We start from the raw sequence: 14,757 nt of genomic DNA on the forward strand, positions 1-14,757 counted from the left end.
AACTGAGACCCACAAATCAATAAATCTGGAGACACATAGTATATGTACATCATTGTCCTCTCTAATTAACTTGTTAATAATGTCATATTAGCATTATTTGGAAAAATAATGGAAACTCGTGTTTTTTTTTACATAATTTGCACAAAAAACTTATACAACAATGTAAAAATTCAGAAAGAAAAAAGAGATAAATAGAATGCCTGATGTTATAGTGGTACAAAGAACCTCTTTCCTAAATTAAAAGAATCATTTATTAAAAGGAGAGGACATTTACCCAGAATACAATACCATTATAACAAATGCTTTTACTTTGTGTTATTTTTTTGTTATAATGGTTTTATTGAGATATAATTCACATGTCATACAATTCACCAAATTCAAATGTGAAATGTAATGGATTTTAGATTATTCACAGAGTTGTACAACCATTACCACAATTTTAGAACTTTTCATCACCCCAAAAAGAAACCTCATGTCCATCAGCATATCTTTGTGTTATTTCAATTTTTGTTTAAATATACAATGGTTTAACATGAACTATTTTATAAGTGTAATGTGTTTTAACTATTTTTCTATGTTTCTAATTATTATCTTTATCATTTTAATAAATGGACAGTATTCCATTTTTTTAAGTATTATATAAAGTTGAGGTTAGCATATACCATATTTTTTGGACTATAAGATACACTGAACCATAAGACTCACCTAGGTTTTAGAGGAGGAAAATATGGAAAAAAAAGCCCAGCTCCACCACCGCCCCCTCCCACCCCCCAGCGAGCTAGGTAAGCTACATTTGAACTATAAGATGCACCCCCACTTTCCTCCCAAATTTGGGGGGGAGTGTGTCTTATATAGTCTGAAAAATACGGTAATAATTCTTGCAGATGGAGTTACTTGCTCTTTCCACTTTTCTTCCTTTTGACAAAACTTTCTTAATATACTATGATCCCATCTGAAGAGAAATTCAAGAAAGAGCTTGTAAATCTTGAACCCTATAAAATACCTAGGATCTTAAGCCTACTTATTTGAACTTCCCAGTTCATAAGCACTTCCTCAGGAGAAGTAAAAGAGAAATTTAGGGCCCCCTACTGTATCCACCAATCTTGGGATAACATTCTAAGGCTGTATTTTCCTCTTTTCCCCAATCCTATACATTCCTTAGGAGAATGAACCTTTTTAGAGGCTGTGATGGTTAATTTTATGTGCCAACTTGGTTGGGCCATGGTGCCCAGATATGTGGTCAAATATTATTCTGGATGATTCTGTGGGGTGTTTTTGGATAATTAACACTTAGATGGGTAAATTTTGAATAAAGCAGATTGCTCTCTGTATTATGGGTGGACCTCATTCATCAGATGAAAGTATGAATAGAACAAAAGACTAACCTCCCACACCAAGAGAGAATTCTGGCAGCAGGAAACCTTTGAACTTGAACATCAGCTCTTCCCTGCATTCTCAGCCTGACAGTATTTGGAATTGAACTACAGCTCTGATTCTTCCCTGGGCCTCCAGCCTGCTAACCCACATATATATAATCTCATGTTAATTCTATTTCTATGAAGAATCTTGACTAACACAGAGAGTTTCCAGAAACATGTGAATCCCCTGAATTGAGACATTGGGGTATTGACTACTTTCTGGAGAAATAGTAAAAGAAAAAATATTCTATCCATCCCTTGAATACAGCTTTGCTTTGCCAAACTGTGCATTGACTAAATCTTCATGGGACTGGCCTTAACCCTGCAAAAGCTACCATTACAAAGATGTAAAACAACTGAGGAAGTAGGAAGTACCCTTGTCTTCTTAGAGTCTAATAATTTTTCCATGATAGTACAAGTCTACTTTGGCAGAAAAAGAACTGGTCTGTTCTTTGTGACTTTGGGGACTCTTGCACCTCCTCCAATGGGAAAACAGAGACCGAAAGATGGTATAGTAACAAACTCATGTTAATTAGGGCCTTGATTTCATTTCTGGAGGTTTATAAGTTTAAATATATGAACACTTTGGCTAGTAGGCAAAGAAATAAGATTGATCTGATTACTGACTCCTTGATAAATTATGCAGAGAATGACCTCTTGCAGCAGAATTCAACCCCTAGCTGGGGGTGGGGGATGGTTGTAGCACAGGAGCTCCAAACTGGGGAGCTGCTTAAGTGTTCGTGATATTAAAAAAAAAACAAAAACAAAAACAAAACAAAACAAAACAAAACCCCACCCCGAGGACTACCAGACATGGACATGCCGTTTATTACTCACATTATAGGGGAGTGCACCGAGGGTGGCCGGTCAGTGTGAGAGAGACCACACCTCCTACAGTCTGAGGCTTGTTATACGGGGTCCCAGACAAAGGAGGCAAATGCCCTATGCATGACTCTAAACTACATTACCTCAGTGTGTACATGCAGACAGAAAAGCTCAAGAAGCAGTCACAGGACAAGAAGGTGCTCCCAAAAGGAGATAAGGAGGGAGTTACAATCCATTTCCAAAGCAACATTCCTTCTGGCCAGGGGCCCCCAGGCCATCCCTCATCGTGATTGCTTGGAGAGTCATGTATTGACCCCAGAGCAGGGCTGGATGACAAGTTACACTAAGGCCTAGAATGGAAGCACTGTTGTGTATAGGCAATAGAAATACCTTGTTATAAAGCAAAAAGGTGGCATTTAAGAGCATGTGTATGATTTTAAAGAGGTCATAATTATAATTTTGGAGATGTTTGTATCAATCAGGGTTCATTAAAAAAGCAGGAAACCTACCTGAATCTTAGATGTAGGAAGGAATTTAATATAGAAAATTGGATGCTTACAAACTACTTGGAGGGAAAGGAGGAACATGTTGTAGGCTAAGTCTCAAGGAATATCACCCAGAAGGACACAGAACTGACCAACAGTGTTGCTACTATCTATGAGGCTACAACTAGATTCATCAATTCAAAAATACACTTCAAGGGCTGTGATCCAAGAAACTGAAAGTCAAAATGAAAACCACCGCTGCTGCTGTCTCTGCCATAATTGGTTTTTGGCATTCAAAGCTGGTGAATGAACAGCAAAATGTTATTTTATTTGTGTTTCAAGTCTTTACAATTCACTTGCCAGCCAAAACAGGGAAAATGTGTCTGGAAGATGTTATATTTACCTTCTAAATCTTGAAGAGTTGATTGTAATTGATGGATCCTATTTTGCCTCCAGAACTATGGATGCAAGGGAGTAAAGAAAGTGGAATTTTTGACTTTCTAATTACTCAAACAAGAAGGAGAATTAAATGAAGATTGTATGGGCCAATCTAGAGTACCCAGCTCAGTGGTACATATTGTAAAGGGAGTATTCAACCAGAAGTTGAGAAACCTAGAATATAGTCTAAGCTCAGTCACTGTCTTAATTTGATTTTGGGAAGATTACTTTCTCTCTTGGGCTTAACAGGGTTTATCTAGTAATTATTGGAGAGAAAGAATTCAAGCAAGGAGTGGTATGGTCAGCTTTGCATTTTACAAAAAAAAATGCACTTACTCAAGAGATGACGTAGGCCTACTTCAGAGGAGTAATAAGATAGAGGCAACTATGACACCTCTGAGAAATATTTAAAGGGTTAAAGCATTTTATAATGATAAAAGTTTTGATTCATCAAAAAAACTGTAACAGTTATAAAAATATATATGTTTATATATATAGGTATATATGTATATCTAACAAAAAAGCCTCAATATGCATTGAAAAAACTGACAAAATTGAATAGATAAAAGATAATCCAACAATAATAATTGGTGACTTGAATACCCCACTTTCAGTAATGGATACTAAAAGTAGACAGAAAATCAGCAATGATATAGAAAACTGGAACAACACTACCAACCAAATTGATGTAATTGATGTATATAGAATCCTCTAATGGATAGCAACAAAATAAACATTCTTCTTAAGCACTCATGGAACATTCTCCAAGAAAGACCATATGCTAGGCCATATAACAAGCCTCACTAAATGTAAAATGACTAAAATTATACAAAACATGTTCTATAGTCACAATGGAATGAAATTAAACATCAATAACAGAAGGAAATTTGGGGAATTAATGCATGTATGGAAATTAAACATTACACTCCCAAATAAGCAAGTGATCAAAAAGCAATCACAAGGAAAATTAGAAAATACTTTGAGATAAATAAAAAAGAAAACATGACATATCAAAATTTATGGGCTGCAGCTAAGTTAGTGCTCAGAGGGAAATTAATACCTGTGAACACCTATATTATAAAAGAAGAAAGATCTCAAATCAATAACATAATCCTCCACCTTAGGAAACTGAAAAAACAAGAACAAACTAAGCTGAAGGCAAGAAGAAGGGAGAAAGTAATAAAAATTAAAGTGAAAATAAATAAAACAGATAAGAGAAAAACAAGAGAAAATCAACATAACCAAAAGTTGGTGATATGAAAAGATCAGAAAAATTGAAGAAAAATAAAAAAACCCTTAAGCTGTACTGACCAAAAAAAGAAAAAACTCAAATTTCTAAAATCAGGAATTAAAGAGAGTACATCACTACTGACCTTACAAAAATAAAAGGAGTATAAGGGAATACTATGAACAACTGCACAACATTAAATTAAATAAATTAGATGAAACAGATAAAGTGCCAGAAAGACACAAACAGCCAAAACTGCCTCAAGAAGAAACATGAAATCAGAATAGACCTATTACAAGTAAAGAGACTAAGTAATTCAAATACTTTCCACAAGAAAAGTCCAGGCAGAGATGGCATCACTAGTGAAGCCTTCCAAACATTTAAAGGAGAAATAGTATCAATTCTTCACCAACTATTCCAAAACATAGAAGAGGTAGGAAAATCTCCAAAATCATTCTTTGAAGTCAGGATTACCTTGAAATGGCAACCAGACAGAGATATCACAAGAAAAAAAGCCCTACAGATCAATATTATTTTTCAATATAAATGCAAAAATCTTCAACAAAATGCTAGGAAACCAAATCCAGAAGCATATAAAAAGGACTATATACTTCAATCAAATGGTATTTATCTCAGGAATATAGTGTTAAATGAACATATAAAAATCAATGAAATATACCATATAAACAATAATTTTGACTCCCCTAAATCTTACTTGTTCCTCAGTATCCATGGGGAATTGGTTCCAGGAGCCCTATGGATACAAAAATCTGTGGATGCTCAAATCATCTATATAAAGTGGCATAGATTAATGCATAGTTAGTCCTCTGCATCTGCGGACTCCTAATTGTGGATGAAAAACAGTAGAGGGCCCTGGCTGGTGTGGCTCAGTGGATGGAGTGCTGGCCTGAGAACCAAAGGGTTACTGGTTCGATTCCCAGTCAGGGCACATGCCTGGGTTGCAGGCCAGGTCCCTGGTTGGGGGCGCATGAGAGGCAACCACATATTGATGTTTCATTCCCTCTCTTTCTTCTTCGCTTCCACTCTCTAAAAATAAATAAATTGCTCTGGATGGTAGGGGGCGCATGAGAGGTGACCATACATTGATGGTTCTCTCCTCCTTTTTCTCCTTCCCTTCCTCTCTCTCTAAAAATAAATAAATACAATCTTTAAAAAAAGAAAGAAAATGAAAACAAATAAATAAAATCTTTAAGAAATATATTGTTAAAGGAATACTCCTCAAATTGATCTCCACACTATACAGGATCTGGCAGAAGTAACTCTTGCTTGAGTGTGGTTGGTAGGGTAATGATATGGGTGTAATAATTTATAGTTTTAATTTGAACATTTCACCTAAAATGTCATATGGTGTGCTTGAGTGTGATATTGTTATATTACAGAATTACATGCTTATGATTTTGTAACAGAAGATTTTATAATAAAAAGGGGGCATTATTTGTGCTGGACCCTGTATATCAAAATCTCAGTTGCGTTTGTTGCAGAAATTGACATGCTGACACTAAAATTCATGTGGAAGTGCAAGGGACTCGGAATAGTCACAACAAAGTTGGAAAAGAAGAGCAAAGTTGGAGGCCTCACTCTTCTTAATTTCAAAAGAAAATATAAAGTTACAGTAGTGAAGACTGGTGCTGGTATAAGGATAGCCATATAGATCTATGAGATAGAATTAAGATAAGTATATGAGAAACTAATAAATGAAGAATGACAGTAACTAACTTCAGGAGACAAAAAGCTATTCAGGTTAATGAAAAGTGATAAAAGTATTCACGGCTTAGACATGAATAGCATTTACATAGCTATAGTTATGTAAATGTTGGATATTGACCTAACCAATATTAGGAGAAAAGTGAAAGGGTGGGTGGGGGGGTGGAGTGGAGAACTTAAATTATGAAAATGATTGAGGTGGACAAAAAGATTTTGTAGGTATTAGAGGGCTAAATGGTCATTCTGTGTGTTTCAAATTGAGTTACAATTATTTAGTGAACTGAGAAATCAGCTTAATGAGTCACAACCAGCATTTTTTACAACAGGAATAGAGACATCAAAATGCATTGTATGCATTAAGTATTTTTTCTTAAACTCATTTGAGTTTATATATATGTATACACATACACATATATAGAGAGGTGGATGTAAAATGCATTTCTTCACGTCTCAATTAAAGCTGCTTGAGCCCTGGCTGGTGTGGCTTAGTGGATTGAGCACTGGCCTGCAAACCAAAAAGGTTGTGGGTTCAATTTCCAGTCACGGCACATGCCTGGGTTATGAGCCAGGTCCCCAGTTGGGGGCGTGTGAGAGCAACCTGTTGATGTATCTCTCACACACTGACGTTTCTCTCCCTTTCTTCCTCTCTCCCTGTCCCTCTCTCTAAAAATAAATAAATAAAATATATTTTTTAAAAAGCTGCTTGAAAAAAACAATGCTGTATATATTATAGGCATGTATTACTTTAATAAAATATAAACCTAAGGGAAGATTCAAACATAATAATTAATAAGGTTATTTTAATAAACATATATCAAAATTTGAACCACAGAGAGAATTTTGCCATTTGAAACCATTTATGTAGCATCATTTAATTGTTAGGAATAAAACTCATTTCATCACTATAGGTGGCAACTACTCATGTTCTTTGGCTTTAAACTTTAATTTTTGAAAATGTTTTTCTTTGTGGTTGCATTTGTGAAACCAGTTCCACATACCAATGAAGTGATATTGAAAATAAAGACCAATTACTATATGCATTATTTTTTTAAAAAATATTTTGTTTATTTACTTTTTAGAAAGGGGAAGGGAGGGAAAGAAACATCAATGTGTGGTTGCCTCTGATGCACCCCCCACTGGGGACCTGGCTCACAACCCAGGCATGTGCCCTGACCGGGAATTGAACCAGCAGCTCCTTGATTTATAGGCTAGCACTTAATCCACTGAGCCACACCAGCCAGGGCTATATGCATTATTCTTATGTCTGTATTTTACCAAATATATTTGTACTGGCTGTCTGAATAAATTTTATATGCAAATCGTATAGTTAACTAATAGCTTAAATAAAAATATTTATTGTGAATTTTTAAAATTATACAACCCCAAAACATTTCAAAAATTGTAAAGTACAGAGAAGGAAAATAAGGAGGAAAAAAGTCATATTCAATCATATAAGTCTCAAATAGCTTGTCTTGATTTTTCTGTGCCTAGTTTTCCATACTTATTTATCTATATAAATGAAGAACATGTCCACAAATCTTTATGAGGTTTATATAAGATATAAACAATTGGGAAAATAGAGAGGAAATATGTCCAATGTGTAAATTATGCTTTTGTAATTTATTTCCCAAGTAATAGTGTATTCTTTATACTGAATACTTTAATTGTATTGTTTTATAACTTAAATGGTGGTGATTATGTTGGAAACTAAAATTACTGCAATAAAACAGGCTAACCTATGAATAAACCTTCTCCCTGTGGCATTCTACAGATTTTTTTGTCCTATGTATCTCATATTTTTATGGACATTTATATTTTATTTATTTTTTTCATAAATAACTTTATTGATTTGGATACCTTGAGTATGTCATCTATCTCCCACTATTGGCTTCCAGTGGTTAGTGTATTTTATTTTTCAAAACAAAAAATAGGTTATTTTGTTATAATTTGTTTCTTTCATTTACTGGATTAGATACATTTCACACATATTTTTCCTATGTCCATAGCACATACATAAAAACTGGTCATCTGCTAAGTAGACCACAAAGAAGGCCTGTCTTAATTATAATAAATCTCACAGGGCACGTTTTCTGAATAGGGAAGGAATCAAACTCAAACTTACTGACCCAAGGTTTTATTTTTAAAAAACGGAAAACACTACTCCTGTGCTTTTGGCTTCAAGGATAGGTAGAAAGTCAGGAAGGAATGGCTGCTGGAATGGCTGTGACGCACGAATGGCAGTGTACGCAAACCTAGTGTGACGTCCTGGAAGTTCCTAGAGAAAAACAGCTACGCCTTTCTAAGCCACACCAAGGGGAGCTGCGGCAGGGCCTCCGGGGCAGCGGCGCACTGGCCCACTAGAAGATCTCACTGCAGCCATGAGCAGTAAGGAATACTTCAGCTGTGGACGCTCTGGCTACTGGGCCTGGGGATGCCGTAGAGGAGGACAAGCTCGAGGGCACGGAGCTAGAGGCCATGACAGAGGTTCTCAGTGCAGTTCCACCACCCTGCCTGACTTCTGTTACCGCTGCGGTGCATCTGGTCATCATGCTAAGGACTGTGACTTTCTTGAGGACATCTGCTACAACTGTGGGAAAAGTGGTCACATCGCCAAAGACTGTGTCAAGTCTAAGCACGTGAGAGAGCTGTGCTGTTACTCTTGTGGCAGACCAGGCCATCTTGCTCGTGATTGTGACCATCCCGAAGAGCAACAGTGCTACACCTGTGGTGAACACGGTCACATTCAGAAAGATTGCCCACAAATCAAGTGCTACCGGTGTGGCGAGACTGGCCATATGGCCAACAACTGCACCAAGACAAAGGAGGTCAAGTGCTACCGCTGTGGCGAGTATGGTCATTTAGCCGCGGAATGCCCAACTGAAACTACCGCTTAAGTTTTTTCCTTCGTGCCCCCGCCTTTTGCTCATTGATAATTGTATTATTCTTTATGAAACATCTTCACTGACTGAAGCTTGATAGATAGAAGTTACTCCCAGGCCAGTTAGCTTTAATTATCATGTTAAAGGAGGAAAGGGCTGGAAAAAAAATCTCACTTGTAGATGTCTTATAATTAATGTGTTTCTGTACCACTGGTAAATCTGCTTATTAGATAGTCATTTTAAGCCTAAGGCAATTTCTAGGTTCTTTGGAGTGTTTTTATTTAAGCTCCAATTAAGACCTAAAGTGTGCCAGCTACTACTGGAGGAGTTAAGGATACATCAGTAAATAAATCAGAGCAAGTTTGAGAACCCAGGCCTAGAATCCATTAACAAATAAAATATGTACTGTGTCAGATGAAGATAAATTGCTACAGAGAAAAAGAACACCAAGCAAAAGGAGACTGTGTATGTTGGTGGGGGGGTAGGGCACACATGATTCTGTTTTAGATACACGTGGTACCCTGAGGAGGTGACATTTCCTCAGAGATTCATTGCATAAATAAAGCTGATTCTAGAAATGACTATGGCCTTGACAAAGTAACTTTATTATGTATTCATTGCTTTGAATCATTTGACTTCATTAGCTTTTAAATAACCTTAAAAGACACCTTTATCTGACCCTGCATAGAGTGTATAGTTTAATGAAAATAAACCAGAAAAAATATGTATAATGTGCTTAAAGGGCTTAAAGAGAGCAATGAGAAAAAAAACAACTAGACAAAAAAACCTTAGCAGCAAATTCCGAGCATTAAAGATATTGATGGCAAAGTTTGAACTTATATGGTTTTCAAAATCTAAGAACATAAGTATAAACATTAAGATTAAACATAGATTGGGTCTTCAGTAATTTCAAAAATATACATTTTCACAGATACAACAATTATATTTATATTTAGGAGTTTCTGATAAATGTGTTTTCACATGTATGAAAATGTTCAGTTTTAGATGCTGAAATCTATTTTTAAGAATTGTAACTGAAAAACAACTAAAGTTCTATAAAATAAAGAAGGCACTTTTAAATTGTAAATAAAACCTGGGTTGGGGGGGTAACTATTGTGCCAAGAGAAAATTGAAATTGTAATGGACAATGGTTTAGAAAATAACAATGATGACAATCAAACTTTGAATGTAATAGAATTTATAGCAGAAAAAATAGTGTAGAGGGTAAAATTTTGGCTCATAAATTCAAATGGTGCAAGAAATGTAACTAAAGTCACATTCTTTTATGAACCTTCATAACAGTTGATATGTAACCCTTTGTTCCCACCTGGCAGACCCTTTCAACTCAGCTAAGTTTTGACTTCTATGACTCTCCTGGGCTTCTAGAAATTGATTCTGTCCCTCTCTGTGCTGTTTCAACAAGATAATCTCAGGCATACTGCCAGCTCCTAAATGGGACAATCTTAGTCCAATCTGAGAAGACACAACATGAAATACCTATATCACACTAAGGCAAATAAATTCTTTTTTTTATTTATTTTATTTATTTTTTTAAATATATTTCAATTCAATAGAGGTAAGGCCTTTGCAACAAATGATACTGGACCAATTGGACACCAATAAGCAAAAAAAATAAACTTCAGTCCAAGTTTCACATCTTACATGAAAATTAACTGAAAATCAATCACAGACTTAATGTAAGTGCAAACTATAAAACTTTTAGGGAAAAAAATAAGAGAAAAATGTTGGGATCCATGGGTGGATAATGAGTTCTAAGACATGACAACAAACACACAACCTATAAAAGGAAAAATTGATAAATTAAATATTATCAAATTTCGAGAGAACCAAGATGGTGGTGTAGGTAGACACACTGCGCCTCCTCGCACAACCAGAACTGACAGAAAATCGAATGGCAAGGAAGTCCGACGCCAAGTAGGTAAAAAAGAAACATACATCCAGACCGGTAGGAGGGGCAGAGACGGGCACCACAGCAGAGAGGACTCGTGTTGCTGTGGTGGGACCGAGACTGGTGGAGTGTGGGACGAATGGGGCAGGAAGTCTGACCACTAGCAGACCCTGCGGCTCCACATTTGTGTACAGATAAATCAAGAGGGCCAGACTCAGAGTGGCAGAGAACGGGGCAGGCAGAGCGGCGGGTAGCACCCCGAGGCCCCACACTCGCGCACAGATAAACCGGGAAGAACGGAGGGGAGGGAAGCAGACCGCGTAACCCAGGGCCCCAGCGCGGGGAAATAAAGCCTCAAACCCCTGATTGAAAATGCCCGTGGGGGTTGGGGTGACAGCAGGAGAGACTCCCAGCCTCACAGGAGAGGTCGTTGGAGAGACCCACAGGGGCCTAGGGCGTGCACAAGCCCACCCACTCGGGAACCAGCACCAGAGGGGCCCAATTTGATTGTGGGTAGCGGAGTGAAAGACTGAAATCCGGTGGACAGTGGAGTGGGCGCCATTGCTCCCTTTCGGCCCCTCCCCCATGTACAGCGTCACAGAGCAGCGACCAGCATTACCCCGCCACGGTGAACACCTAAGGCTCCGCCCCTTAAAGTAACAGACGCACCAAGACAAAAAAAAAAAAAGGCCCAAATGACAGAACACTTCAAAGCTCCAGAAAAAATACGACTAAGCGAGGAAGAGATAGCCAAACTATCGGATGCACAGTTCAAAACACTGGTTATCAAGACGCTCACAGAATTGGTTGAATTTGTTCAAAAACTAGATGAAAAAATGAAGCCTATGCCAAGAGAAACAAAGGAAAATGTATAGGGAACCAATAGTGATGCGAAGGAAACTGGGACTCAAATCAATGGTGTGGACCAGAAGGAAGAAAGAAACATCCAACCAGAAAAGAATGAAGAAACAAGAATTTGGAAAAATGAGGAGAGGCTTAGGAACCTCCAGGACATCTTGAAATGTTCCAACATCCGAATTATAGGGGTGCCAGAAGGAGAAGAGGAAGAACAAAAAATTGAAAACTTATTGGAACAAATAATGAAGGAGAACTTCCCCAGTCTGGCAAAGGAAATAGACTTCCAGGAAGTCCAGGAAGCTCAGAGAGTCCCAAAGAAGCTGGACCCAAGGAGGAACACACCAAGGCACATCATAATTACATTACCCAAGATGAAAGAGAAGGAGAGAATCTTAGAAGCAGCAAGAGAAAAGGACACAGTTACCTACAAAGTGGTTCCCATAAGACTGTCAGCTGATTTCTCCAAAGAGACCTTACAGGCAAGAAGGGGCTGGCAAGAAGTATTCCAAGTCATGAAAGGCAAGGACCTACTTCCAAGATTGCTCTATCCAGCAAAGCTATCATTTAGAATGGAAGGGAAGATAAAGTGCTTCTCAGATAAGGTCAAGTTCAAGGAGTTCATCATCACCAAGCCCTTATTATATGAAATGTTAAAGGGACTTACCTAAGAAAAAGAAGATAAAAAATATGAACAGTAAAAATGACAGCAAACTCACAGTTATTAACAACCACACCTAAAACGAAAACAAAAGAAAACTAAGCAAACAACTAGAACAGGAACAGAACCACAGCAATGGAGATCACATGGAGGGTTGTCAATAGGGGAGTGGGAGGGGGAGAGAGGGGGGAAAGGTACAGAGAATAAGTAGCATAAATGGTAGGTAGAACATAGACAGGGGGAGGGTGAGAATAATATAGGAAATGTAGAAGCCAAAGAACTTATATGTATGACCCATGGACATGAACTATAGGGTGGGAATGTGGGTAGGAGGGGGTGGGCAGGATAGAGTGGAGTGAAGGGGGGGAAATGAGACAATTGTAATAGCATAATCAATAAATATATTAAAAAATAAATTTCAAAGAAAAACCATAAAAAGTGTATTATCCATAATACAAGAGTTATACACTTTTAGCAATTACTAACAGTTGGGCTATATATACAAAGTTTGAGAAAATCCCAAAGAACAAATATAATTATTATTAATATTAATATTAGCAGATAAGTAAAGACAAGCTAATAAAGTTCAACATCAATTTGTAGGTATAGGCTTTATTGATATCTTGGGAAAGCTGTTTATTTCTGATGTTGGTATTTTCTCATCTTTGGGAGGTCTTTGATCTCTGCTGTAGGTGGAGGTGTTAGAGAGAGGTAGATGTCCACTTGTGGTTAAGCACCTGATAAGGTCCCTTCCAACAATGTTGGAGAGAGAGTCTTTAATTAATGTCTTTTCCAGTGGACAAAAATCTCCTGGTTGTAAGTCATGGTCTTTGAAGTCTTTGCAAGCACACTTGTGAAATAAATGTCACTAATTTATCAGTCCTTATAAGCTGGTTAATAAGTTATTGACAATAATGCACAATGTCTCTGTTTAGTAAGGTTGATTTATATATCCCTTTATCTAGATGCATAGAGTGACCAGTGACTATTTCATATGGAGAAAAGCCGTAAGTTTACCAAAAGAAGTAGATTTCATGTTGAGGAGTACAATAAGGAGACCTTTTGGCTAAGGGAGATTAAAAGCTTCTGAAAATTTACCTAGTTGAGTTTTAATTGTATCATTTGTATGTTCTACCAATTAAGAGAACTGCAGGTGACAGGCACCATGAAAATACTGAATAGGTCAAACATTACAAAGGAATTGCATTATTTGCCCAGTAAAATGAGTCCGTCAGCCACTGTAACTCAGAGGGCATTCCCAATTGGGAAATAATTTTTTCCAATAATAATTTACCTACCATTAAGGCTGTTGCTCTCCTGCAGAGAAATACCTCTACCTAGTGAAAGAGACATACAAATCATAACTATCACATATTTGTCTATAGCAGAGATGGTTGTCATGCAGGGAGGCTACTTGGGTACTGAGTGTAATTGCTGACTATAATATCCAACAGGTCTATGATAATCTCCATGTTTTTGAGTTAAAACTTCTAAAGAATTTCCTTTATTTTTATATGTAAAAAGTTATCAAGTTTAGCCCTGGCTGGTGTGGCTCAGTTGGTTGGAGCATCATCCCATACACGAGAGGGTTGAGGGTTCAAACTCTGATCAGGACACATGCCTGGGTTTCAGGTTCCATCCCCCAGTTGGGGCGTGTGCGGGGGAGCAGCTGATTGATGTTTCTCTCCCTTCCTCTTTCTCTAAAATCAGTAAACATATAATTTTTACAAAAAGTCATCAAGTTTATAATTAAGGTATCCCAGAGTGGGAGCTTTAGACAATTCTTTAGAGATTTTATGGCTTGTTTTCCTACTGGGTTCCCCTTCTGGGTTTCACTGAATTCGATCAGGGCAATTTGATTTTATAAGACATATAGAGGCTGGGCCATTAATAAAAAGTTTAGAATCAATTGTGACAGTATTCAGTCAAACCCAGGAACCCTCTAAGTTGTTTTTGTTTGTTTGTTTGTTTCCATTTTTAGGAGGGAAAAGGATATTATTCATCTGAGTCTTTTAGGGTTAATTAGTAGCTCATCTTTAGATATTAGGTAACCAAAATATTTTACTTGGAGTAAACAGAATCTGAGTTTGTCCTTTAATATCCTATGTCCCTTTATGGCTAGTTATTGTAATAGGTAAATTGTGTCCTGTTGGGAGTTTGATATGTCCTAGAGCATAAAAATAAAGGCATATACATATTGGATTAGAGTGAAATCTCTGGTAAATTAACACCATCCAAATCAGCTGTTAGTATCTAAGACAATAAGTGGGACTCTGCATATCCCTGGGGCATTACTGTTCAGGTAAACTTGTGATCTTCCCAGATGAAAACCAA

At 37.2% G+C, this 14,757-nt stretch overlaps 1 protein-coding gene across 2 annotated transcripts in view; it reads left to right on the plus strand.

Moving 5' to 3' along the window:
• ZCCHC13 (zinc finger CCHC-type containing 13) overlaps positions 1 to 11,509 on the plus strand; it is a 171,285-nt gene extending 159,776 nt beyond the window's left edge. For both annotated transcript variants that reach the window (XM_053917432.2, XM_045191229.3), the window contains one exon: positions 8,302 to 11,509. In XM_053917432.2, the coding sequence (XP_053773407.1) occupies positions 8,498 to 9,013 (516 nt within the window). In that variant the 5' untranslated portion in view covers positions 8,302 to 8,497 and the 3' untranslated portion in view covers positions 9,014 to 11,509. The remainder of the gene's footprint in view (positions 1 to 8,301) is intronic.
• Positions 11,510 to 14,757: the final 3,248 nt, after the last annotated feature.

Source organism: Desmodus rotundus, chromosome X (genome assembly GCF_022682495.2).
Source record: "Desmodus rotundus isolate HL8 chromosome X, HLdesRot8A.1, whole genome shotgun sequence".
In the NCBI taxonomy this organism is placed as follows: domain Eukaryota; kingdom Metazoa; phylum Chordata; class Mammalia; order Chiroptera; family Phyllostomidae; genus Desmodus; species Desmodus rotundus.